This window comes from Electrophorus electricus, chromosome 26, assembly GCF_013358815.1.
Source record: "Electrophorus electricus isolate fEleEle1 chromosome 26, fEleEle1.pri, whole genome shotgun sequence".
Taxonomy (NCBI): domain Eukaryota; kingdom Metazoa; phylum Chordata; class Actinopteri; order Gymnotiformes; family Gymnotidae; genus Electrophorus; species Electrophorus electricus.
In genome coordinates, this window is record NC_049560.1 from 2272162 (window position 1) to 2295861 (window position 23700).

The 23700-nt window shown below is 44.1% G+C and overlaps 1 protein-coding gene across 2 annotated transcripts in view; it reads left to right on the top strand.

Annotated features, from left to right (window-relative positions):
* Positions 1 to 271: 271 nt before the first annotated feature.
* dennd1b (DENN/MADD domain containing 1B) overlaps positions 272 to 23700 on the top strand; it is a 72582-nt gene continuing 49153 nt past the window's right edge. For both annotated transcript variants that reach the window (XM_035523299.1, XM_035523300.1), the window contains exons 1-3: positions 272 to 492; positions 1109 to 1173; positions 17970 to 18013. In XM_035523299.1, the coding sequence (XP_035379192.1) occupies positions 476 to 492; positions 1109 to 1173; positions 17970 to 18013 (126 nt within the window). In that variant the 5' untranslated portion in view covers positions 272 to 475. The remainder of the gene's footprint in view (positions 493 to 1108; positions 1174 to 17969; positions 18014 to 23700) is intronic.

Genomic DNA, 23700 nt, shown 5'->3' on the forward strand with positions numbered 1-23700 from the left:
CTTGGTGTGTCTGCAAATGCTGATGCAACAGAGGAGAAACTTTAAAATGAAGAAAATGGAAAGAAATATCATGTTTTTTTTCTAAAACAGGTGGATTTTCTTTCTTTTGGAATAGACAAAATTATTAGTTTATTTCAAAATGGGCATAATTAGTGATCTGTGGGTACAGAAACTGCTTGGCCAGGATCTTGGCGTTTGAAACCCTTTTACCGCCCAGGTGTTGATCAAACGGCATGACGTCACAGTGCGTCAGCACTTCCTGGTGCTCGCAGAAGACAGGAGATGTGAAACGGCCAGTGGCGAGCTCAAGTTATCGGGAAGAAAGTTGTTACATGCATAATAGATATGACGGATCCTAAAATATGCTTTAGGTAGCCAGAAAAGCAAAGGGTTTCCAAACGGTAGCATCTTACAGGCGTGAGGTTCGCGACTGCCGCCAAGACGAGCCGGCGAGAGGTGTCGCGATGTTCTAGCCATGGACAGCAGGATAAAGTAAGTCCGAGCTGGTTGTTTTCTCAGCAACCTTTATTTGCGGTGTTGTGACTACCGAAGCAAAGTGCGAAGAAGCCCCGTTTCTTACAAGCTGACTAGTGTCATCGCATTGAAATTAATTTGCTCACCAACTTCTTGACTAGCTCTTAGGCTGAGATAGCATTCAGGCTAGGAGACGTCTTCTCCGCCGGTCGAGCTGACCAGTCCTTTAGAAAACGCCTCAGCTACTGGTTTTAGTCGGGGGCACAGGGGTTACGGTCCAAGCTTCCGCAGATATTTTAGCACCTTAAATTTTGGTCCGTTTTGAGACATTTTGAATTTCATACAAAATGCGATAGACTGCGTCCAGTTGAACTCCAAACGTTAGCTTGTTAGTTAGCTAGCTAGCTAGGTTAGGTAACCTAGTTGTATGCTTAAACTAGCTAACTACTGGTGCGGGTGATCCGTCCTCACGGAAGAGGAAAAGCCAAGTTCAGAAACAGCTGATAACTGTAAAGCGCATCAGTGTGCAACATAAAATTAGATGGGGGTTTTCTTTGGCGATAGTGAAAATGTATTGTGTATTTTTAAAATTTAAAAAAAAGGGGAAAAAAAACGTGATTGTTATCTGTTGCAGCGAGAATCCTGAGAGAACATTTGATTTGGTGCTACAAGTGGCATGTCCGTCGTCCGAAAATGAAGGTGAGTGATTAGGGTTAGCTAATTGAAATTAAGGTGAATTATCTGATTGTCTCTAATTTAAAAGAGGCAAAGTCTTGCAACTTTAGTCACCTTGTAAAACCTCAGCTCTTGTCTGTCCGTTGTCACTTGTTGCACACCCAAGCCCTCGGCCTGCGCGCATAGCGCCTCTCCTTTCAATTATGTTCTGATGTTTTAGCAACCACTGTATAGTGCAGACTTTAAAATAACACAAGATAGCGAACATCGGCGTAAGATGCTGCCTGTTTAATGAAATCGGCGGTGTTCTGTTATATGGTTTTAGTATTTTTGCAGCATTACATAGGTACCCTAAACACTAACATTTTGCCAAGACTATAATTCAATAAATTACTCCTGTCATCATGGCTGTCAGTTAGATGAATGGCTGTATGCTTGTATAATGGTACTATTAGTAGCTTAATCTAGCCTGTCTATCGTCTTTCATTTGGACAATGAAAAAAGTCTTAAGGTAATGCTTGTGCTCTGTAAATTTCTAATGTGTGTGGTTGAGATCTTTATATCTTTGTAAATTTACAGCAGTTGCACACAATGAAGGTTATAAAGGTACAGGTAAGAGTAGGCCTACATAATTTTAGTCCACCAGTCATGGTAGTACTATTTTAGTACTGTAAAGTAAGTAATTAATTTTTTTATGGACAACTGTGAATGGAGAAATGTAAAACATAGGCTGTTTGAAATTGTCAGTAGAGTTTTGGCAGAAGAAAGTGATGAGAATGGTGTGAAGAAAGTCATGAGAACCTCTGGACCTGTGGTTCCACAGTATATGGCAATGAGGTGCATTGGACAGGTGCTTTTTATCTGCTAAATTGCTGGACAAAATGAAATAAACTTTGCAATATGTACCATTTTACTTTACTAGCTAATGCCCAGCCAAATAGCATTAAGTATACACCAACTGCTGCTTTTTATGTAAAGTGCGTAGAAATGGATTCAAAGGGGGCATTGGTGGTTTTTCTCAGTACTAGCACTTTAAATCCTTTTTTAACTTATAGTTCAACATTGGCTAGCTATATATATATATATATATATATATATATATATATATATATATATATATATATATATATATATATATATATATATATATATAAAAATGTGGAACTAGGTTGGTTCCATTGCACCTTCCTGTTTTCCCAGTTTGCCCTGTCCCCATGCCTCTCAAGCATGGTCGCTCTTTCACATTATGGTGCTGTTTAGAGCAGAGTTTTTTAAATCTATTGTTGATTTTTTAAATATTAGGCTATTTATTAGGTTCAGTAGGTGTGGTTATGGTCCTAGAACTGTTAACTGAACCCTTCAGATGGGAAGAAGGTAACCACTCCTATTTAATGTAATATAGTACAATGCATTCTGTTTATTGGCATATAAAATGGCACCTTGTGTGCTCGCCATATTACAGAGGGCAATGCCTGCATGGCAAGCATACAATATTTTGCGCAGCCCTTATTTAGAGCTGGGGGTGGTTTAGGTCAACATTAGTATTTCCACTATATCTCAGCACTCAGGCTATTGGTCAGGCTTCATATTTAGCTGCTATGTAAATATGTTTGTACAGTAACTTCTTTCTCATCAAGCCTGAAGAAAAACAGACCAGGAAATGATCACTCAGCAGTCGGCTAAGACCCCATTTTCTTTGTGGAGGAAAACAAACCCAAATTTGCAAGCTGTGATATCAGATGTTACACAAAAGGTATGAGCTTTGCTTTATGGATCATATGCAGTTTCCCACACCCATAATCTTTCATTATTGATTTTGACCTTAAGGAGGTGAAGTACAAGTGGGCTACTATGGCAACAGTCACCATGACCAAAAAGGAAAGCACAGCTCGTCCAGTCACTAAGGTGAAATGTAAAATGTCTGCAGATTTAGTTATAACCCGCTTCCCTCATGTTCTGCTGAGGTTAGTCTCATTTCCTGACCCAGATTCTCAGGAGTGCAGCAATGTTTTAAACGACTTATGACCATGGAGAAGTTCAGTGTGTTCTCTTAAACCTTTTAACTGCTTTAGGGACCGAGAATCTTTCTGACATGTCATACTTCACATATGATTAAGCCCCTTCTGTATCTTGTTACAAATCAAATGTTTTTGTAAACCCCCCCCCCCCCCCCCAAAAAAAAGACGTTTCAGAAGAATTAATGCTAAGACAGGTAGGGTAGTGACAGTAGTTATTATTTTACATTTTATGCCTCATTATTAATATACAAGTGCATTTATAGCAGAATGTGAGTCATGAAAATGCCTAGTTCTAATAATGCAATCCGTCTGATTCATCTCAGATCTATAATTGTATGAGTGTACATGGTGTGTTGGGCTTCATATTCATTGGAAGTGTTTGGTAGTCTTCCTTCTCCTAGATTGGGCTTACTGTTCTAAATTAACTAAATTGGCAGAAATGACTAAACCACATTTGGGAGAAAATACACGGAAGGCCTGTTTTCCCAGGCATGAATTGAGCCTCTTCTTGAATTAAATTGCAATGATGAATCACCATTGGACAATCCTTTTAGTCTAGGGTTAGGCCAGCTCTGCCTCTCGGAAACTGGCCCTAAGAATAATTATCAAAGTTTTTTTTTTTTGTTTGTTTGTTAAAAAAATGAGGCAGCAGGTTTCAGAGGTGGGTGCAGTTGAACACATGATGTCAACATTCATAAGCCCAAAATTGCAGCACTTCACATTACTAAATTGCTGTGCACTTGAGTATTCTTCTACATATTATTGTTTTGGCAACTGTATGGACCAATGCTTGATATTTTTCTGTATAATATGCCAATATAGGACTGGCTGATTAAGATAACAATGCTTTTAATAGCCAAGTGTATGAGAATATCTGAGAAAGGTCAGTCAGGCAATGTTAGGACAAGATGTCTAGGTGGACTGGGTGTACTGTTAGTTGCAAGGCATTATACTGTGGTCATTTGAGGAGCTAATACTAATCATCATACTAGGCTATATCCTGAGGGGAACTGCTAAATTCATAATTGTGTTAATTGTGTGTGTTAACTTAAAGCAATATTTAGAACTAGTATAGCAATATTAAAGCCTGTTATGAATGAGCATTTTTACTGTAGGGTGTGCTGAGACTTCATATATGAAATTAGGCATGGGCTGTGTAAAGGACTACAAGACTATAGGTATGCGGGAATGTGCTGTCTGTCTTTCAAACCTCAGCAAAACCTGGTTTATTGGAATTGAGCTGCAACTGGAATGTTTTCCAAAAATAAGAATTTTAGCAGATGGTGCGCAGACCTGCCTTTACCACATCCTGAAACAGGAATCACTTGTTCTGTGTTCATGGCAGAGTAGCACATTCTGTTGTTGTTGCTTTTGTTTTTTTTTCTTTTCTTCTTTTCAGTTAACATTCATGAAGCTCTGATTCTCTTTAGTAATTATCCTCCTACTGCACCACAAATTTAAAAACGTGTGTAGGTCGGTGCTTCTGCCTCCCCCACCTACTGGACATGTATAAAAAGTCATCCATTTAAATTTTCTGTTTCACTTCCTGCTAAGACTCTTCTCAAAGCAGGAGGTGCCTGTGAAGAGGATCTCCAAAGTAGCCCAAGTTTCCATATGACGGAGGCTAATGCTCGTCATGAGGTCATCTCTGATGAGCCCATGACTTGGTTTGTCGGATGTCTCCGACGATCCCTGGCTGAGTTGCATGCAGCTGTCCCCGCATCCTCCTAGGACAGGTTTTATTATGAAATTCTTCAGAAACATAATGCTTTTGTGCTTTCGCTTTGTTAACTTAAAGTGGAGCTGGGTTTGACAGGACCTTAGACAGGGCACTAACCAGCTTATTTTAGCCCAGCTGTAATGTTAGAAGTTGAATATTTGGCCAGCTCTCATTGAGCATGACTGGCGTGCTTGTGCTCAGCTATATTGAGCCATATTGATGTTTTTCCAAGCTTGCGCCAGAGCTAGCAGATGATGCTAACTGTGCCAAAGCAGTAGGTGGAGACAGATGCTACCTGTCGTCCCCGTTCTTTTCATCCAGATTGCGCCCAGTAATAAAGTAATAAAGATAATGGATCTGAAAAGCAATTTTACAACTACGCTGCTGCAGCAATTAGTGAAAAACTTTCTGTTAACGACCAGCATTTTTATTTCTCTTTGATCTGATTTTGATTGTAGTGTGGCTTCTTGTAGGATTTTTGCTAAATCTCTTACAGATCACTAATTTAGCAAAAATAGTGAACGTTTGCCATGTTGTGGATGGTATTTATGTAGGCATGATGAAATTCTTCACAGTAATTGGGTAAGGTTATTGTATGTATTATTTTATCAGAGAATTTATTTATATTAGGCTGTCTGAATGCAAATAGCCACAGCCTTTAAATGGTTGTACATTATAACTTGGTGGAGAAAGAGTTTTAATTCAAAGAGAAATTGCTCTGTGATTGCCTATGTCAGAAGAGCTCATTGGCCCTCAGTTGTGTCTCTGGGTCAGCGCAGGCTTGGATGATTCACTGCCAGACTAACAGATACCACTGTGAATAAGATGGTGTTGATTGGTCATTAGTGATAACGGGCAATAGTGATTTCCTTGTGGGTTTTTGTGTGTGTGTGTGTGTGTGGGGGGGGGGGGGGTGGTCTTTGTCAATGGCGACAGCATTATTTGATCTGGTCTCATTATACATGTGAAACTTCCTGCAGGAGTGTGTCCCCCCCCCCACCCTACCACCACATAGATCCTCACCTAAGATGTCTTAAAATGCCATGATGAAAAACTTCTACTTTGAGACAGATCTTGCCATCATGCTCACCTCCGTTCAAATAGCAATATTCAGTTTGACCTCCAGGTATGCAAGTTGTGAGCAAATACTGATTTGCACTTCACGGACATTTATAGTTACTGCTTTGCTTAAGAGTTTTGTATCTCCTCCAATTCAGTTCTGAATAGTCTGAAACAGTTGCAGAGAGTCAGTGAATATGTTAATTTTTGCTGAAAGTCATTTGTTCTGGAGTGTGCATTTCTAGATTTAGATTATAGGCACATGACAAGTTAATTTACATTATAGGAACATGACTCGTATCTAGGTTGGCTGTAAGCGTTATGATTTTCATATTCAGGTGAATCCTAGTCATGTTCTCTTGGTAGGTTAACTTTCTTCACTAGTGCTGAGTGATGTTTTGTCACCAAGTGAAATTCATATCGTCAGACACTAGCCATCAATGTTGCATTACATTTTATTTGCTAGCTATGTGTGAGCATTTCCTCCCTGAATCTTTTTCTTGCACTTGCATCATCATAGCAGCAGTGCTCTATTGGCAGAAGGCCCTGAATTCACATTTGATGTATCATATTTGGAGGTGGTTATAAGTTAGTCATTTGAAATGGTTCCAGTTGTCTTTGCTGTCTGCACATCTAAACGTAGTCTCTGGTCAGTTGCATAAATGTGGCCACTAATGTAATGAATTTCTTATAGTCAGACAAAAATGCATGTTCGTGGCAATGTTCTATTAAACAGAAATTTCTTTAATCAATAATTGCAAAGTCAGTTTTATGCGAGTCATTTCCTTTTGGATTATTGCAGACAGTATGTGAAACATTAATGTGCTTTCTCCCCTGTAGTTCTTAGTGACTGACACTGACTTTTAGCTAGCTAAAAGGTTCACTGTCAGGGATATAAGGTGGCCAGCTGATACTTTAAATGCATTGTTGTGAGTCAGGTTGAAACTGAAATGTTTTAATTAGAAAATTACATTATAGCCTAAACATGGAAGCTAATTTGCTATTCATTTGCTTCCATGACCAGAGTAAACAGTTGGCTTGTGGATATGGAGGCATTTTTTTGTCTTTCAAGTAGCAGGCATAATGAATAATTCAAACAGTTTCTTCAATCATGAAGACTTTTAACATTTAAAACTATTCTTGAAGTCTTTATACATTTGGCCGTCTAAGCAATAATTGGGAAATGATTCACATGATCATGTCAAACATCTTACTCAATACACTCTTAAAACAGTATATCTAGAAATATCTTCATAAACTCTCAAATTATTAGTTTTTCATTATTTGTGAAGATTAGTTTTATTCTAGATGTTCATAGTATTTAACATTTTTAGGTCACGTTTCACTGAGTGCCATGTGTCAGTGGCGAAGAGACTCGGCCAGGTCCTCCTGTCCGGAGCTGTCTGGCAGCCGCTGCCGCTCTCGGCTGGCAGTCGAGCTAGCAGCGAGCAACGTGCTGGCACGAGCACTGAGGATCAGCGGCTGTGACAGGAACAGTCAACCCCTGCCGGCGTGGTCGGGTTGGGTGGGGGCTGGCTCCTCTTGGGTGGTTTGACCTTCCCGGCTCGGTGCAGGAGCTGAAGGGTCTGGTTTCACCCAGGTGCCGTGGCTGAGGAGGGTGACTGTGGCAGTAGGGAAGGGCTGATCGCCATGGCAGTTAGCGGCAGCGTACTGGCATCCTTAGCCAGTACGGGTCACTTTAGCCCACACTAGATCACGCTAAGATTCACTTCCAGGGCTCATTTCAGCACATTGTTGGAGTTGGTCAGTGGGAAAATGGGAAGATGGCCAGAGCTTTCTGCATGGTCTTCGAGTTTCTTTGTATTGCTGGCAGTCTAATCAATAATTAAGCCTGCACATTTAGATTCCTTATGTCTATGCAGTTGTACCAACACTGTTTGTGCTTCACCTACACTTTCACAGTTCCCTGACACAGGCTCTCTCCAGTCTTTCTGCTGCTGGGAGGGGCTTTATTTTCCATCTTGCACTGAGAGAGAGGAGTGGTGTGAGCTGTGTCTCAGAGGTTGCGGAGACCCCCGATTCATTGCTGTAGTAGTTTAGCAGTCCTCATTTGTAGTATTGACGATTTATTATCTTTTTATCCTGTTTTTCTAGAAAAAAAAAGAAAAAAGCAACAACATTTTGTTTAAATATTTTCCTTCCTGTTCAGTGAAAACATTTCTGATGGCAAACTCAAAAAAAAAATAAAAAAAATTCACAATTGGGGAGTAGCTAACCTGTTCTCTTATGGCTTCCTCCTAGTGTCCTACGACAGAACACTGCTGGTTTCAGTGGAACTAATGACTTCCTCAGCAACACCACCACCACGCCAACTACAATACCAAAATCCTCAAGCCCCCTGCCAGCCAAACACAAACCTGTACAAACTCCCCCCTCAAATGATCAAATCTCTCAACCATAAGCTAAGCTTTTGGCACAAGGCTATTTTTCCCCTCATTACAAACTTGCTTGAAATGTTCACATGGAGACTGACAGTTTTCTGGGTTTCACGTTGGAATACTGGCCGTTTTAGGCTGTGGTCCATTTTTCATCACTGAATATAGGTCAGTCCCAGTGCATTTCTTTGTGAGGGCGTAGTGGTGCTATTTGTCATTGAGCGTCATGTGACTCATCCATGAGGTCTTTGTTGTCACACATGGCACAGTGTTCCCTCACCTGATTGGCCTGCGCTACCCCCTGTGATTCTGTGAGTGCCAGACAGAATTAACATATACAGTATTTTCATTTGAGTATGCAAGCTTGTCCCTCCTCTCTCCTTTCCGTTGCTGCTCTGAACGTCTTTTCGCTGTGATTTGTTCCCAATGCAGTTCATCTGCATGCTATAACAGTTCAAATGGGCATCGTATTTAGTAAAAGGAGGTGCAGGTCATATGCGCTATTCATATGTGTACAGATTGGTTATATAGTGGGACACGGTTGTTTACCCATCAGTCACCTGGTGGAACTTTGAAGCTTGATACTTCGACCATGCTGCGTACTGTAATAGGGAATTGTGTGGTGTGTGATGTCCTGCCCTAACTTAGAATGATGGTGATTGAGTGATGCAGAACCTAATGGGCTGGTGATGCATGTGTAGGCCTGTAACATAGCTTCAGTAGGAGAGGCTGTGATGGTTGACTCTGAGCTGGATATTTGTGGCCAGTTGCTTATTGTCATCTCCTTGAATGGATAATTCAGGTTTTTTTTCTTTTCTTTTGTCTTCTTTTTAGGTAGCCTGCTTTTAAGGTTTGTGTGTGCGTGTGTGTTGTGTGAGGCAGATGGTGTGAGCATATGGTTTGCAACTTGTGATTACCTGCTGCAGCTCTTCCCCAGCTTTTCTGTTCACAAACCCAAACGGGAGTTACGTCTGCCCCCCTTTAAGAGGTAAAGACATTTTAATGTCCGTGAGATGTAGCCTACCTTGTGATAAGGCAGTCTCATGACTGATATGATTAGCGTACTTAGCGATAACTTCACAACAGAAGACCCCAACCCCCTGCTCACCACCCACAAACTTGTGCCAGGCATATAAAATTGCGGAGTCGTGATGAGAGTGAGGAAGATTTTGTTTGTGTCTTGCTTCTCCTCTTCCTCGAGCTGCGGCTCGCCCTGTGTTGCATTGCAGAGCTAGCTGCTAAGACAAAGATGGGGGTGGGGTGGGGAGGATTGGGGGGAGGAATCCTCTCACATGCAGACAGTTGATAAACATTCCTGGCTTTGGACATGTATTGTGACAGACTGCGCTAATATACAGTGATATGCTGGGACTGTCACATAGCCGACATCCATATGCTCCTCCACTCAATCATGAAGCTGTGAAATTGGGTTGCACCCCTACCCAGCTTCATGAATCTAGATGCTTTTTTTTTTTTCCTTGTGCTAATATTCATTTTTTCCCTCACTGTTTACTAAGAGGTTCCAGAATATGTATATGCAGACATTTGTTATATATTGCAATGAAAATATGGTGAAATCTGAATTTCTTTAGCATGAGGAAAATGGTTGTGGGGTTGTTTAAATGTTATTTATTTTTTTTTTACTTTTACAGTAGGATGTGCTGAGAAGTTTACTTCAGATGAGCAGTAAAGGCTGGCTGATGCAAAAAGTTTGTACGTTTCCGATAAATGAGCAGAGAAAAATGTCAGTTGTCTCTTTACTACCATATCAATTCTTAAAAACAGTGAAAAATCGACCCTTTCATTAATAAGCCAAAATGGTTTAAAAAAAACCCCAACCAACCAACCAAAGTGTGTTTGTGTTTGCAGGATCCTAATCCAAGTCATTTAATATTGAGCACTGATAGGACTTCACTGTTTGTGTTTTCCTAGTTTCAGCTGCAGCTGTCCATACTGTAGGCATTTAAGCCTCTTAACATCAGCAGGCAGACCTATGAAGTCCCTTGCATGTGCACACCCAGTGCAGAGTCTTGTAATCTGTATGTGCATCCATATACCACATAGTAAACTCCCCATATAGCTCCGTGTACAGTGAGAACTCTTTTCTGGTCAATGTTGTTGGAAACAACTAATTTCACAACTTGGTGTAAAGATTAGATTTCATTCTACCGAATTTGTGACAGAATCATTTTCTTGTTCATACAGTAAAGATGAGTAAACCAGGAAGTTCCAGATGTTAATTACTTCTCTTACTGATACTGATTCCTGTTTAGTTCCATGTAGAATCGAACCATGGAGAAATCTAAAATCTAGATGCTGCAAATTCAGTTTTGACCTATTGAACTACAATGGAGAATTATCACTGACAGGGTATTTCCACTTTTTTTTTTTTTGTGCTGTGGCAGTGCATCAACCCCCATAGCTAGCTACCAGTTTTGAAAGTGATGAACTCATGGTTTTAAGGAAACTTTTGTCACTTTTAGTAGCTGCTGCTACCCTGTAGAGCCAACATTTCCTCTTGATACCATTTTAAAATGCTCTTCACTGCTGTACATTGTGATGGATATCTGTCTTAAATATAGCATAGTGGGCTAAAATGGCATTTAAAAAAGAGACTGGAATTGCTGGTTTAAGTGCTGATAGTGGCTATAAATATGTTCAGGTAATGAAAGACCCATCTTTCAGATTCACTCGGGTCATAATATTTAGTGATGTTAGTGAGTTGTAACTTGATGTAAAGGCTGACGGTTCTTTACATAAAACCGTGTTCTTTTCTCTTTCAACAAATTCCTCTCTGCAGAACACATTAACCTATTTACATGTAGTGATAAAAGTAGTAAATGTTGCGAAGAACAATTGGTGCAGATAATGATGCGAATACAGATCATTTCTTAGTAACCAGACAGTCCTGCATGTCTAAAAACAAAATGGCTTTTATTGTAAAAAGTCCGGACTGTCACTTGGAGAGGACATGTGGGTTTCTTCTTCCATGAAAACAACGTTCCTAGGCAGCGAGTGGTCAGTATGATGACTTTAAGAAGCATGTCATTGCAGTGTCCTGCATCCTTTCTTGAAGGTCTTGCTTGTTAAAGTAGCATGAAATGTAATACCATTTGAAGCATGCAAGTAGGAGAGTAAAAAAAAAAAAAAAAAAGGAGGTAGAGGAAAAACCATTTTGGAACAACTGCGAGTGTTTTCTTTCTGCTGGAGCTTCAAAGATGCTAGATAATCTGCTTACTCCCTTTAATTGTGAGCTCTGGGGGCGGAGCTGCTCATAGCTTGAAGAAAGCTACTGATCCAGAAGTAAAGTGATGACCGCAGTTATTTCTTGCTCCTGGCCCTCAAACGCCATCCTCCCCTCCTCTCCCTGCACACCCCTTAATTCTAGGATGGGGGAGGGGGGGGGGGGCTTCTTGTTCTGACAATACTTTTTTTTTTCTCTTCTTTTTTTGGCCATATGTTCAGTTGACATCTTCATCAGGTTCACAGCAGGTAACCTTAGTTAACTCTCACTCGACTGCTTGATGGGATTTTCTCCCGCTTCCCTCCACTAGCTCGCTCAAGGTCTAGACGAGCCCCAGGAGAAAGCCCAGACCCTTCTAGTGTGCCACTTACAATGCCATTATTGTGGGCGCTAAGTAGCGGCAGCTTCCTCTAACTGGCCGCTTCTTTGCACAGGACACAGACAATGGCTTTGTTCTGTGCCTTGGAGTGGGCTAATCCGGACTACTACATACTGCGAAATAAATCTTTTATAGATAAGTGAGTCGGGGGTGAGTGGGGTGCGCATCAGGCTTTGCCATGGAGGTTGAGAGTTCAGCAGTTTAACCTCTGGCCGAGAATAAGGAGAGGAGCGGAGGGCCATGGTGAAGAAGGTAGGAGTTATGTGTCCTAGAGTGTCACCAAGGAATACTGACCTGCCTGCTTTGTTGAATGATTTTCCACTGTCGAAGGAGCCTTGCACGTTGTCATAATTTGCGGTGGTGTTCTTTTCTGTCAAGGCACTTTGAGTCTTATTTATCCTGCTAAACAACCTGTATTTTGGTAAAACTGTCAGTCAACTTCCCCAGTGCACTGGAAGAGAGAAGTGACTGTCACTGAAATCCAATATGAACTACAAAAGTCCTAACTGCAGGACTCGCCCTTTGTGGTAAATGGCATGATAATTGTTAGGTTTGGGTATTGAGGTTCCACATGTCCTGAATCCATTAGGTTTATAAAACCGGCTGCGTTTCAGTTCCACATATCAGTTACTCGTACAGATTAATATGAAATGTCACCAGGACAAAACCGCGGACCCTGTTAGGTTCATAGAGGGTGGGGTATTGGCAATGAAAATGTATTCAGTAAGCATTATCTGTGACGTGTCAGCATTCAGACACTTGTCACCAGGCAAGTGATGTGCACAGACATCGCTGACATTAGTTATGCAGTAACAGCTACTTTTAACTTTCACACAAACATTTGCTGTTTGTTCACTCTTCTTGTGAATGTCCTTTTTCATTGGTGGGAATATAATTTGAGCAATGTTAAAATATGCAGTTATCAGCTTACCTAATATAATTGGAACTGCTAACATCAGATATCTCCCATCAGGTTTCTTTTAGTTCATAGAAACAGGATGTAACAGTGACTGAATACACAGGAAGTCAAGGTTTATGCTACTGCCTTGTTAAGGTCATGTACTTTAGTAAATAATAGCTGTTAAGGCTTGGGTTTGGTGGAATGTATGTGTGTAAATTGGTATAGTGTAAGAGTGCTGTCTCTCTGTAGGGGACTGGGGTTCAAGCTCCATCTGGGCAAGTGCTCTATGTTATACAAATAAGTATTGGGCAAGACTTCTAACACTACATTCATCTGCCTCTGTAAAATGCTTGAAATTGGAAGTTGCTCTGGATAATAGCATTTGCCAAACATGTAAATGTTTGAATGCTTGCAAATTTGAATGGACATTTGAATGGACTGGTTTCCAATACCAGGAACGTTTAGGAATCCGAGCCTGTGAATGCAGACATATGTGAGGAGGTGTAAACTTTGCCTTTGTCCTACTGCTGGTGTCGGTGCCAACAGCTGTTTGAGTACGTCATGGAGTGGGTTTCACAGCTGGGACTTTTATATTGAAGTTTACCCTTGCTTTCACTAGCCTAACCTAGACCACATTGACTTATCTCTCACATTTGGTGAATGAGCTCCAGTTAAATGTAGTAGTCATGTCCAAAGACATGAAACCTGAGAGATACTGTTTGTTGCCACCTTCTGCCTTCCTGAATACTTGATGTGTTTCTATGTCAATAGTTTCTGTATGGCAGTGATAGCTCAGTGGTTAAGGTACTTGACTTGTAATTGGAGGGTTGCTGGTTCAAGTCCCACTGCTGCCACTGTTGGTCCCCTCAGAAAGGCCCTTGATCCTCAATTGCTCAAGTAGTACTCAGTCATAATTGTACCTCGCTTTGGATAAAAACGTCAGCTCAATGCCATAATTGTAAATGTAAGGCTGATTATCGACTGTTATTTTATGAGCAGAAAAATACATACTGTAGATGGGTTCACGCAGGATTTGTAATTGATGAACTGACTACTGGTTCCTCCTCCGTTTTGGTTTCTCACTGCCCGAGAGCCATCTAGTTCTAATATCTCCCAGTATGTATACACTGCTGCTGCTGTTACAGACCTCTTATTCAACTAGACTTAACAGAACTGCTGAGGGCTTTCAGCCTGGGTCAACATACTCCGCCAGTTGTGCAACTGGGCCAGGACCTGCCCTGACCCCCGTGGTTCATCCCGTCTGTATGTCCTGCACCATTCGTCTCGCCGACAGACAGGTGTGGGTGAGGAGCGGTGTCAGTGGTGAGGGTGTGTGGGCCCCTCTCCACCACTTGCCGGTTAACCTGCTCACCCCCACCCCTCCCCCAGCCTTGGCCTGATCAAAGCGCTGCCTATTGACTTTTAACGGCAGCCGTCCCTGGCACGTCAAAACATCGATTCACGACTGAGCTGCTCGGGGGTGCCGGCGTGCCGCCATGCGGCGGCGGGTCCTGCCAGAGGTTAGCCGGGCAAGATGCCTGAGGGTGGGGTTGAGGTTGGGAGTTGGGGGGTGGGGGTGGGGATTGGGTGTGTTTGGGGTCCCTTGAGGTGGGGATCAATGCCAGGTTCTTGCAGGGCTTGCCGTCAGCTCTGGCCCACTATGCTTCGGGGGAGAAGCAATCGAAAATAGCTTACTCCTCTGAGGTGATTTCAATTCAATTCTCACCCATTAGTTGGTGTTGGCGGCCCAGTCAAATGACGTCCCCCCGGGCGGTCAAAAGATTGTGCTGGATTGTTTTCCTGCCGTCACCAATAGGCAGCGTGTTTTAAGGCGGTTGCTTTTATTCAGCGTGTTTTATTCAGTCTGTCGCTTCAGTTGTAAGACACTTGTGCCAGGAGCACAGAGTGGCTGGGCTTTGGAGTCCTGCAAGGTCTAGTGCCAATGCCAGTAGCAGGTCTATCACTGTGGCATTAGCCATCATATTTATTCACGGTTTCTTTGCATTTTCACAGTCCATTAAGCTGCAGCTTGTTGGACAGTGGGAACCACTGAACAATATCAGAGCAATAATGACGTTCCCGATGCTTAGACCACTTTTTTTCACATATTTTGGCATAGCAAATGTACATGGTTTGGTGTTAAAGCTTGTGGTTGTTCCCAGGTTTCTGTAGCCTGTGTGTGCACATTGGTGTGTGAATGCCTGTGTCTGTGCGTGCGCACGTCCGTCTAAGCACGTGTGCGCCAGCTTGGGGCGGTTCACAGACCTGCTGGGAACCGTATCGTTCTAAGAGCGCCAGGACCGGGGGACGCTTGGGCAGAGGCAGGGCCTTTACATGGGGGGGTGCAGAGGGTGCAGGGAGGGCTGGGGGTTGTGGTGGCGGTGGGGATTAAGCAGCCTCAGGTCTGTCATGGTGACATTTCTCTCTGGCTCAGCAGTAGGGGTTAGGTTTACCCTCCTAACCTTCAACTTTCAGCCTTAACCCACTAATCCCCTTTGTGTCTGTCCGCCCCGCAAGCCTCGCCCCTGCGCACAACGCTCACAATATGGCAGCGGGAGCCCACCGAGGCAAGGAACCGGGGTCTCTTTGACAGCTTTTCACCCTCAGACAGGGGCCTTCATCTCACTACACTCCCTAGTGTAACCCCCCCCTCCTCTAAAATAAGGAGACAGTTGGTGACTAAATCAGAGTGAACAATGATTCTGGCCTACTATTTTCCACTGATTAACAGATCAGTCGTTCCGTCTCTGGTGGATTCGAAGATTTCAGAGCAGGCACGGATAGGAAATTTCAGGCTTCAAATAAAAGCAACATTTGTCTAGGAGTTGGGGTGTGTGTGTGTGTGTGTGTGTGTGTGTGTGTGTGTGTGTGTGTGTGTGTGTGTGTGTGTGTGTGTGTGTGTGTGTGTGTGTGTGTTTTAAGTGTAGAACATGGCACAGTCTTCTTTCCTGCATTAGAGTGTGTGAACATAACTGATCTACATCTCTATGGATGTTCCAGCTACCTACTGGCCGCTTCTCTAAAATTACATATATATATATATTTTTGTCGCCTGATGTTATGACGATTATGCGCAATGCATGGGACATTTAATCCAGAGCAAGAGACCAGTTGTGGTTGAGGTGGGACATTGAGGTGTGGGGCTCTAGGAAGAGAGCTCATCTGAATTTTGAGCTTTTCATCCGAGTCCCCCGCGGTGTGGGTGTGTGTTGGGCTGGGCTCGGCTCGGGGGGGGGGGGTCCTGTCCCGGCCCGTCCCCACAGGGACAGAGATTTGCAAGTCCTGCCGTTCTTCCTATGAATAAGCATGTGACTTGAGGTATGTTTGAATACCTCACCATACGGGACCCTCCAGGATATGCCTCACAGAAGGTGCATTGTTAGGGGGCAATACAGCCCTGTTTGCCCCTCCCTCACCTCGCTGGTGGTGTTTTCATTCTCCTCACTGCGTCTTCCCTCTACCCTAACTGTCCTGCTTTATTTCCTCCCCTCCTTCTCCATCACACTCTCCGTCTTCTCTTTCTACACTCTTTCTCTGCCCTTCTTCTCTCTCTTTCCCTCTGTTCTCTCTCTCTCCCTGCCAGCGGTTCCCATCCTCTCACCCATAAAATCAACATAAAATTGACCTAACTGTGCCAGATCAGATGGAGGACTTGGACTCGCTGTCCTCAGGGAGAGGGAGCTTCGGTTTTTGCTGAAAAACCTTATAAGACGAGGACCATGAAATCTTGCAATGGGATTATGCAATACACCTTTGTCTGCCCCATTGCCCCCCCCCCCCCCCCCCCCCCCCCAAACAACACACACACACATTTGCACTATCCCAAGCATGTTGTGACATTGTGGGGAATAAAAGTCATATCGAGGCTGGACTGGCTGAATAAGATAGGAGAATAGAAGGAGCTGGAGAGAGAGAGGGGCACAAGGGTTGCTTGTTGTGAGTAGTGTTTTACCTGAGGGGGGTCGAGTGGAGAATCCTGGGGGACTGCTCTGTGAGGCCACTCCTAGCAGAAGTGAGATTGGCGGCTGTTTTTGTTGCACTTGGTGGGCCAAGCCTGTTGCTGTGGCTTTATCTAGATTAGAGCCCCTGTCAGGATTTAACAGGATCTGAAAGAGGTTGACTGCTGAATGCGAAGTGTCGTTATTCCAAAGCAATAAATCCCAGAAGGACCAAAAATGCAGAGATGTTGGTATATTTCACATCTTTCACCATCCATCAAGTCACTTGATTAAATAACAGTAACACGTGTCCTGATTCTACTTTTCCATTAATTTCCTGTACTGTCAACCAGCTATGGTGCTATGCTGAGTGGTTTTATGAACCTAGCTTTCCTGTATGTGGTTTTTAACCAATCAGTGACTGCTTACACAGAAAAAAGGTTTCCTCTAAGTTTGTTGTATTTGAAACTGTAAAAAAGTGGTGCATCTCTATCTTTAGTCTAACTTGGCTAGCAGTTTCACTTTTCACACAGCATCGGTGTCATAGGACAGGTGACCATTGGTAGCTCCGAACAACACATCTAAAGATGTCATCCATAGCTGATCTCAGGCAGCCTCCCTAATAATAAATGTGGGTGGTGGTGTCTACATTTGTACATACTAAACTCAATTCTGACCTTTGTTCAGAGTTCATCTTGGTCACAGTTTTTAATGCAGGTGTGCCTAATTCTCAAGAAGAGCTCGCTAATCAAGGAAAAGTATGGTTACTTTGAATAGATTAAAAGCCGTACATTTTTTACCCAGTGCTGAAAAAAACATTTCTTGAATTGGCCATCCATGTTAAAGAAGCTCTGACCTCAGAGCATATTATTGTTAATGATAATAATGAAAGTTATGATCATATCACCAATAATGCTATGCACATTTCTTAAGGTTTTGTGCAATATGAAATTTTCATACCATGTGCAATTTGTATGTCTGTGGGTCTCTGTGCAGCTCATATTAGCATATGCAGAAATCCTCATGCTTCTGCTCTCTGCTGCGGTGTGCTGGCACATAGGAGAAGCCACCCTTGCCCCCACCCCCTTCATTAATATGTATGTCTTCTGAATGGTGTGTGGTGTCGTGCAGCCACTGATTAATGCTGTCTGTCAATTGCTTACAGATCCGACAGTGCTGTGGAAGTTCCCCCAGGACTTCAGAGACCAGGTTGGAAACAGAGAAACACCCCCCCCACCCCCCCACACACTGATTTATGCTTAAATGAGCCTCCGCACCTCATCCACGAACCCTCCTTTTCCTTATGTCCGCCCCCCCTCTTCCCCACTTCGCAGTGAGCTATGGCTGATAATGGAAAGCGTTGAACAGGCCTTAAGCTGACGTATGGGTAATTATCATGTGGCGGTGACAGGGATGAGTGTGGTGGGGCCATGCTTGGCCCGAGCTAGCCGCGTTCACACACCGCCTCCAGAGCCGCCGAGCCGCCCCTGCCCGAGCCATCAGGCGCCTAGCGCTTGTTGCTATGCACACACTGTACCACTGCTGGAAGGAACGGGGGGGATCAACACATTTCTGATGTGTTCTTTGCATTCTAATAAAACTACATTTGTCATTCAGTACAAGCAAACCAACCAGAATGATCTGCATCAAATTGAAGGAGGTCAAATGCTGCTTCATATTGAAATGGCTGTATTACCTACATTAACTAGGATTACAGCACTACAAGATTGACATTATGTAATAGATTCTTATTAATACCTTAGATGCACCCAAATAGGTTCCCATAAAGTGCAGTTTCTCAATGGAACTGTGTACAGCGCACATGCACATGAACACATGGCTCTGTGATGAGGCTAAATCCCATCCTGACTAACCTTTTGAAAGGATCAAGATGTTGAGAAGGCAGCCATGGGACCTGTGGATCTTGCTGGCTGGAGCATGTCATTTTTATATTTTTAAATTATGCCTATAGCATCCCAGCTCTTCACAGCACACCATGCTAATTGGCTAATATTCCCCATTCAGAAGATTGTGCTTGTTTTGGCGGGAACAGATGAGGTCTCTGTCCTGTAAGGCAGCCCGATGGGGGATCCAGTCAGCGCTCCCTCTTGCCGGCCGCTCCCGCAGCGCATTTGACTTCCTGATGGGGCTAAGGGTGAGTGGGAAGAGACCCCGCGACAAGCTGTGCTGAACCACAGGAGCATCGTGGAACAAATTAAGCGAGAATAATGAGTGTTGGTACAGAGTATGAGGCAACAACCACCCACTCATACATGCATACATACTGTGTGTGTGTGTGTGTGTGTGTGTGTGTGTGTGTGTGTGTGTGTGTGTGTGTGTGTGTGTGTGTGTGTGTGTGTGTGTGTGTGTGTGTCTGTCTCTTTTATCTATCTAGCTAGCTAGCTATCTAGCTAGCTATCTAGCTAGCTAGCTATCTAGCTAGCTATCTAGCCTGCTCACATTCATAGCCTGGACAGGCACTATGCTGACAAAAGCCGGGGATCTTTTCATGTTGGGTAACCATGTTTTCCTACTCAGTATTGATTTGCTCAAATGTGGCATGAGAGGCCTTTCCCTTATACTGGTGCATAGTTTGGAAGTATTTTTACTTCTTTCTTTCTCTTTTAAGGATTTCTAGTTTTTGATTCTTCATCTTCATTTAATAGCATCTCAGTTTAGTAATACTCATATGGAAGTCCCACAGGAAAAGGAAGGTCAACTTTTTCTTCTGTCTTTGTGTGTAGAACCTACCACTGCGTCTCTTTAAGCCACCGGCTGTCCACCATTCTTTAGTGGCTCGCTGCCCTTGGATCAGTGCCTCCTGACGAAGCAGACAGCCATTAGGCTGCTATGTTACTTAGGGACCAGAGGAAAGGATCCTCCTTTGAAGGTTCCAGAATGGCTTCTCTGGGCCCAGTCTTCCTGGACGCCACATGGCACAGCTGGGATTCGAATGTGAATCACAGGACTAAGGCATGCCTCTGCACTGCTAAGCATTGCTTCTACCATTTGATCCTTTTGAGAGTATTTTCAAGGAAACACCTTGCAGGAATGCTTGTCTCATTCCCTGTTCCCTCCTACACTCCTAAAACACTATTCACTCCTACCTCAAATAATCTCTTTATAAATTATAGACCCCTCATGTTTTTACAAAAGCCACAGAGGACAGTTCCTAAATGACGACTCATTTCACTGTTTTGGGGATCACGTTAGAATGTGTAGGGCTTGGCTTTGGAGTGTGCTTGTCTTGTTGGTGACCTCTCGAACTGCATACCATAGGTACTGCCGCTGGAAGCTAAAGTGCTTCTGGATCTTGTTGCAACTTTTCGTGGTTTGACTCAAACGCCATTCACCTGCGGTCAAGAGGGGCCCTGTTAGCGGTTCTTCAAGCACTAATCAGAAAAGACTGCTGATCAAAAAAGAGACGGAGGGAGGGACACAAAAGAGCTTGTGAGCTGTAGTGCGGTCCAAATAGCTTTGCACTCCGAAGTTGAAAGTCTTTGCAGTGATGTGGGCCAGGCAGTGCCAGCCTCAACGCTAAGTGTGAGGAAGGGGAAAAATGCACAGAAAAAAACCCCTCACACATTGAAGGGTGGCCCATGTTTTCTGAAAGCATCAGCAGTTGGACATCTACTTCTTTACTCAGTTTTGTACCTTTCTTTTGCTGCATCTCTCTCTCTCTCTCTCTCTCTCTCTCTCTCTCTCTCTCTTTCTCTTTCTCTCTCTGGCTCCCAGTCCCTGTATCTCCTTATGTCTTTTTAAGCAGGGATCGGACTTGCGTTGAGGCAGCTATTTTGCCCAATGTGTACAGATGGATCGGCCTCTACCACATCCACATAAAGCCCCTCATTGAGTTGCCTCATTACCAGGATTAGGCCCTTTTCCTCTTTGTGGAGCTGCTCCCTCTGTAGCCGGAGAAATCCCTTTCTTCCCCAAGTTAGCCAGCATATGGCGGCAGCAGACCCAATCTCTCCAGGCCCCCTTTTGTTTATCCTGTTATTGTTGCGGCACGTAATGACAGTTGTAGGCCGTGGATAGGGGTGCAGGGGTTGGTCTACCCCAGGGGAGCGAGAGAGGGCGAGCAAGAGGGAGAGGCCATAGACATAGACAGACAAAAGTGTGGATTATGGAAATATGGATTGATTTTCTTTCTTTCTCTCTCTCTCTCTCTCTCTCTCTCTCTCTCTCTCTCTCTCTCTGTTCTGTCGCCTGTGCTGCTAAAGTAGGGACTCTTGGTAAGCGGGCGTAGTCTGGGACAACAAAATATGAGGCGCGAGAGCCACCTTGGCCCCTGAAGGCTAGCCAGGGCCGTGGTCACCTACAGCTGCCATGTGGAGGGGCCAGAGGGGTGGCCGCTTGATTTGCAGCAAAGCCGCTTCTTGCAAATGAAGAGGACAGATGGAAATCTGAGCTCTTTTCCTCTCGAACTCTGATCTCCACCCAAACTAAAAAATGTTTTAAAAAGGCAGGTTTATGTGCTGGATGAGGTCTTTGGGTATGTGTTTGTAGCTCTCTTGTGGGAGGCTAACTGCTGTTCTTTGAAACACGTTAGACAAATGATAGTAATAAAAATGAAACCTATAACGATCTCTTTGGGTTTCCCTGTCTTAGGAGTTGGGGGACTTTAATTCCTTTTTTTCTGCCATCTCACTTCTCTCTAATTTAATGCCAAACACTATGATCAATGCCTTTTTTTCTCATTATTTCAAGCACTAAAAATAGGAAGCCATATGTATGCAGGAACTGTAGTGACCAATTCACAGGAAGTTTTCTTTTAGAAATATGTACACCGAGGAAGGCACAATTAGCCTAACACTTCCTGTTTTACCTTTGTCAGCTTTGCCAGCATGTGAACTAAAATAACTAAGAAGTGGTTATACGTTTTAGATTTGCAAACATCTCTATATTTTTCCTTGATTACAATGATGGACAAAACCAAGTTTAAACGTAGATCTGGCCCTCATGGGTGACTGAATTTGTCAGGGAGAATCTAGTGGTCACGTCACAGGTCAGCCGTGACGTGTACGATTTATCTGCGCGGAGCAGTAAGGTAAAGCCAAGCGGCGGCAGGCTTCAAGCTGCTTGCACTCACGCTGACGAGAGGCTCGATCCCCACGGCCCTAGAGAGCAAATATTTGTCTGTCTTTGACATGGTCCTCAATCACATGCCCCGAGTCTGACACCTCATGATTGGTGGCCTCTTTCTCGGCACGTGCCCTTAAGAGGATGTCAATGGGGACCCAAGGGGACTGGGAGCCAGTGAAGCATCCTGCTGCAAAGCCAGGAGCCGCCGCCGCACCGCTGGCTGGCTCTTCGGTACCTCAGCACGGAGGGTACCCGTGATGATGGGGGGGGGGGTCCAGGCTTGGTCGGAGGTGAGCAGCTGGGAGAGGTAAAGGCTCAGAATGGCAGAGATGGCCTTTTTCTCCTTCGCTGCACATGCTGACAGGGGTTCCACGCAGGGCTCTGTAATGCGTGTCGTGGGGCCGAACCCCTTTCCCAAGCCCCTGGCCCGCTTTTCCATGCTGGGAGCCTCTGGGAGGCGCCCAGGCTGTGGGTCAAGGTCAGGCCAGCCCTGGTGGAGCTCCTCGACTGGGGCACCGTGGTCGGCTGTGCTGATTAGCCTGACCTCAGGGCTGGTGTCATGTTGAAAAGTGGGGCTTTTTGCTTGGCCCAGTGTGTTTAAGCTGGGGCAGTTGCCCAGGTGATCGTTACTAGGACAACAGAGCTGAGCGGGGTGGTTTTTGTCTCACCATGTTAATCTGACACAGTGTCATATGAGAATTTTAATTAAAAGAGCGCTAGTGTTAAAAATGAGTGACGCAGCCTGTTGATGGGTGCAAAATAAATAAAAATGGAAACTGTTCATTTATTTATTTATTTATCAATACATTTGTAACCGCTGAGCAGAACTCTGGTCACTGCCCATTGACCACTATTACACTGTAGCCTCTATTGAGGTCAAAGAAGAAAACAAAAGAAGTGACAAAGCTAACAGGTGACTCTGCTTCCCAGGTAGTCTACACACTTGTAGAGAGAGAGAGGGAGGGTGGGGAGGGGAGAAAGAGGCACAGAGAGAGTGAGGGTGAGATTGAGTGAGAGTGAGTGTGAGGGAGCGCTCCGATGGGAGATGACAGCTTAAATGTAGAAAATCCCCCAGGCCACTTGGCACTGCATTAATGATGTTTCTGGCTCCACACATTTGGGGCATATGGGACTGGATCTCCACTTGGCCCAGAAGAATATCAGTTGTATCGGAAGAACAAAACCGTTCGCCCGTCGCTTGCTAATTTATTCAGTGTGGACAGTTTTGGAGAATCAGATCTCCTCCTGAGTTTGCCTTTGAAGTCAGGCTTAGCCTTCCATTAATTTAGTATACGGATTTCATTCTCATATTAGCTGCCTCAACCTTAAAATTGTGTTGTATACAATTTGTCGTCTCTTTCTCCACGGCACTACATGGCCACATTGTCTTGGCCGCTTTTAAGTGCCTGTGGTGTACAAATGCAGTCTGTGTTCGTTTCTGGCCGTGACTAAAACTAATCTGCATGCGCTGTTGCAATCGGCCATTAGCTTTTTTGTATGCATGTTCTAGAGTTGGTCCTCCACTCTGTTCTGTGACCCTCCAACACTGTCGTCAGGGTCTTAAAGCGATGGGCGATCGATATGTTTAGAGGTAGAGAGAGAGAGGTAGAGAGAGAGAGGTAGAGAGAGAGAGGTAGAGAGAGAGAGAGACAGAGAGACAGACACCCCCCCCCCAGCCCCGGGTCAGCCGGGGAGGCGCAGCCCGGGAAAATGGAACCAGCAGCGTCACTTTGAAACTGCGGCTTGGCGGGTCGCTTTGGTCCAGGGGCGAAGTCAGTGCTTATTAAATGTGCCTAGCGCGCCCTCAGAAC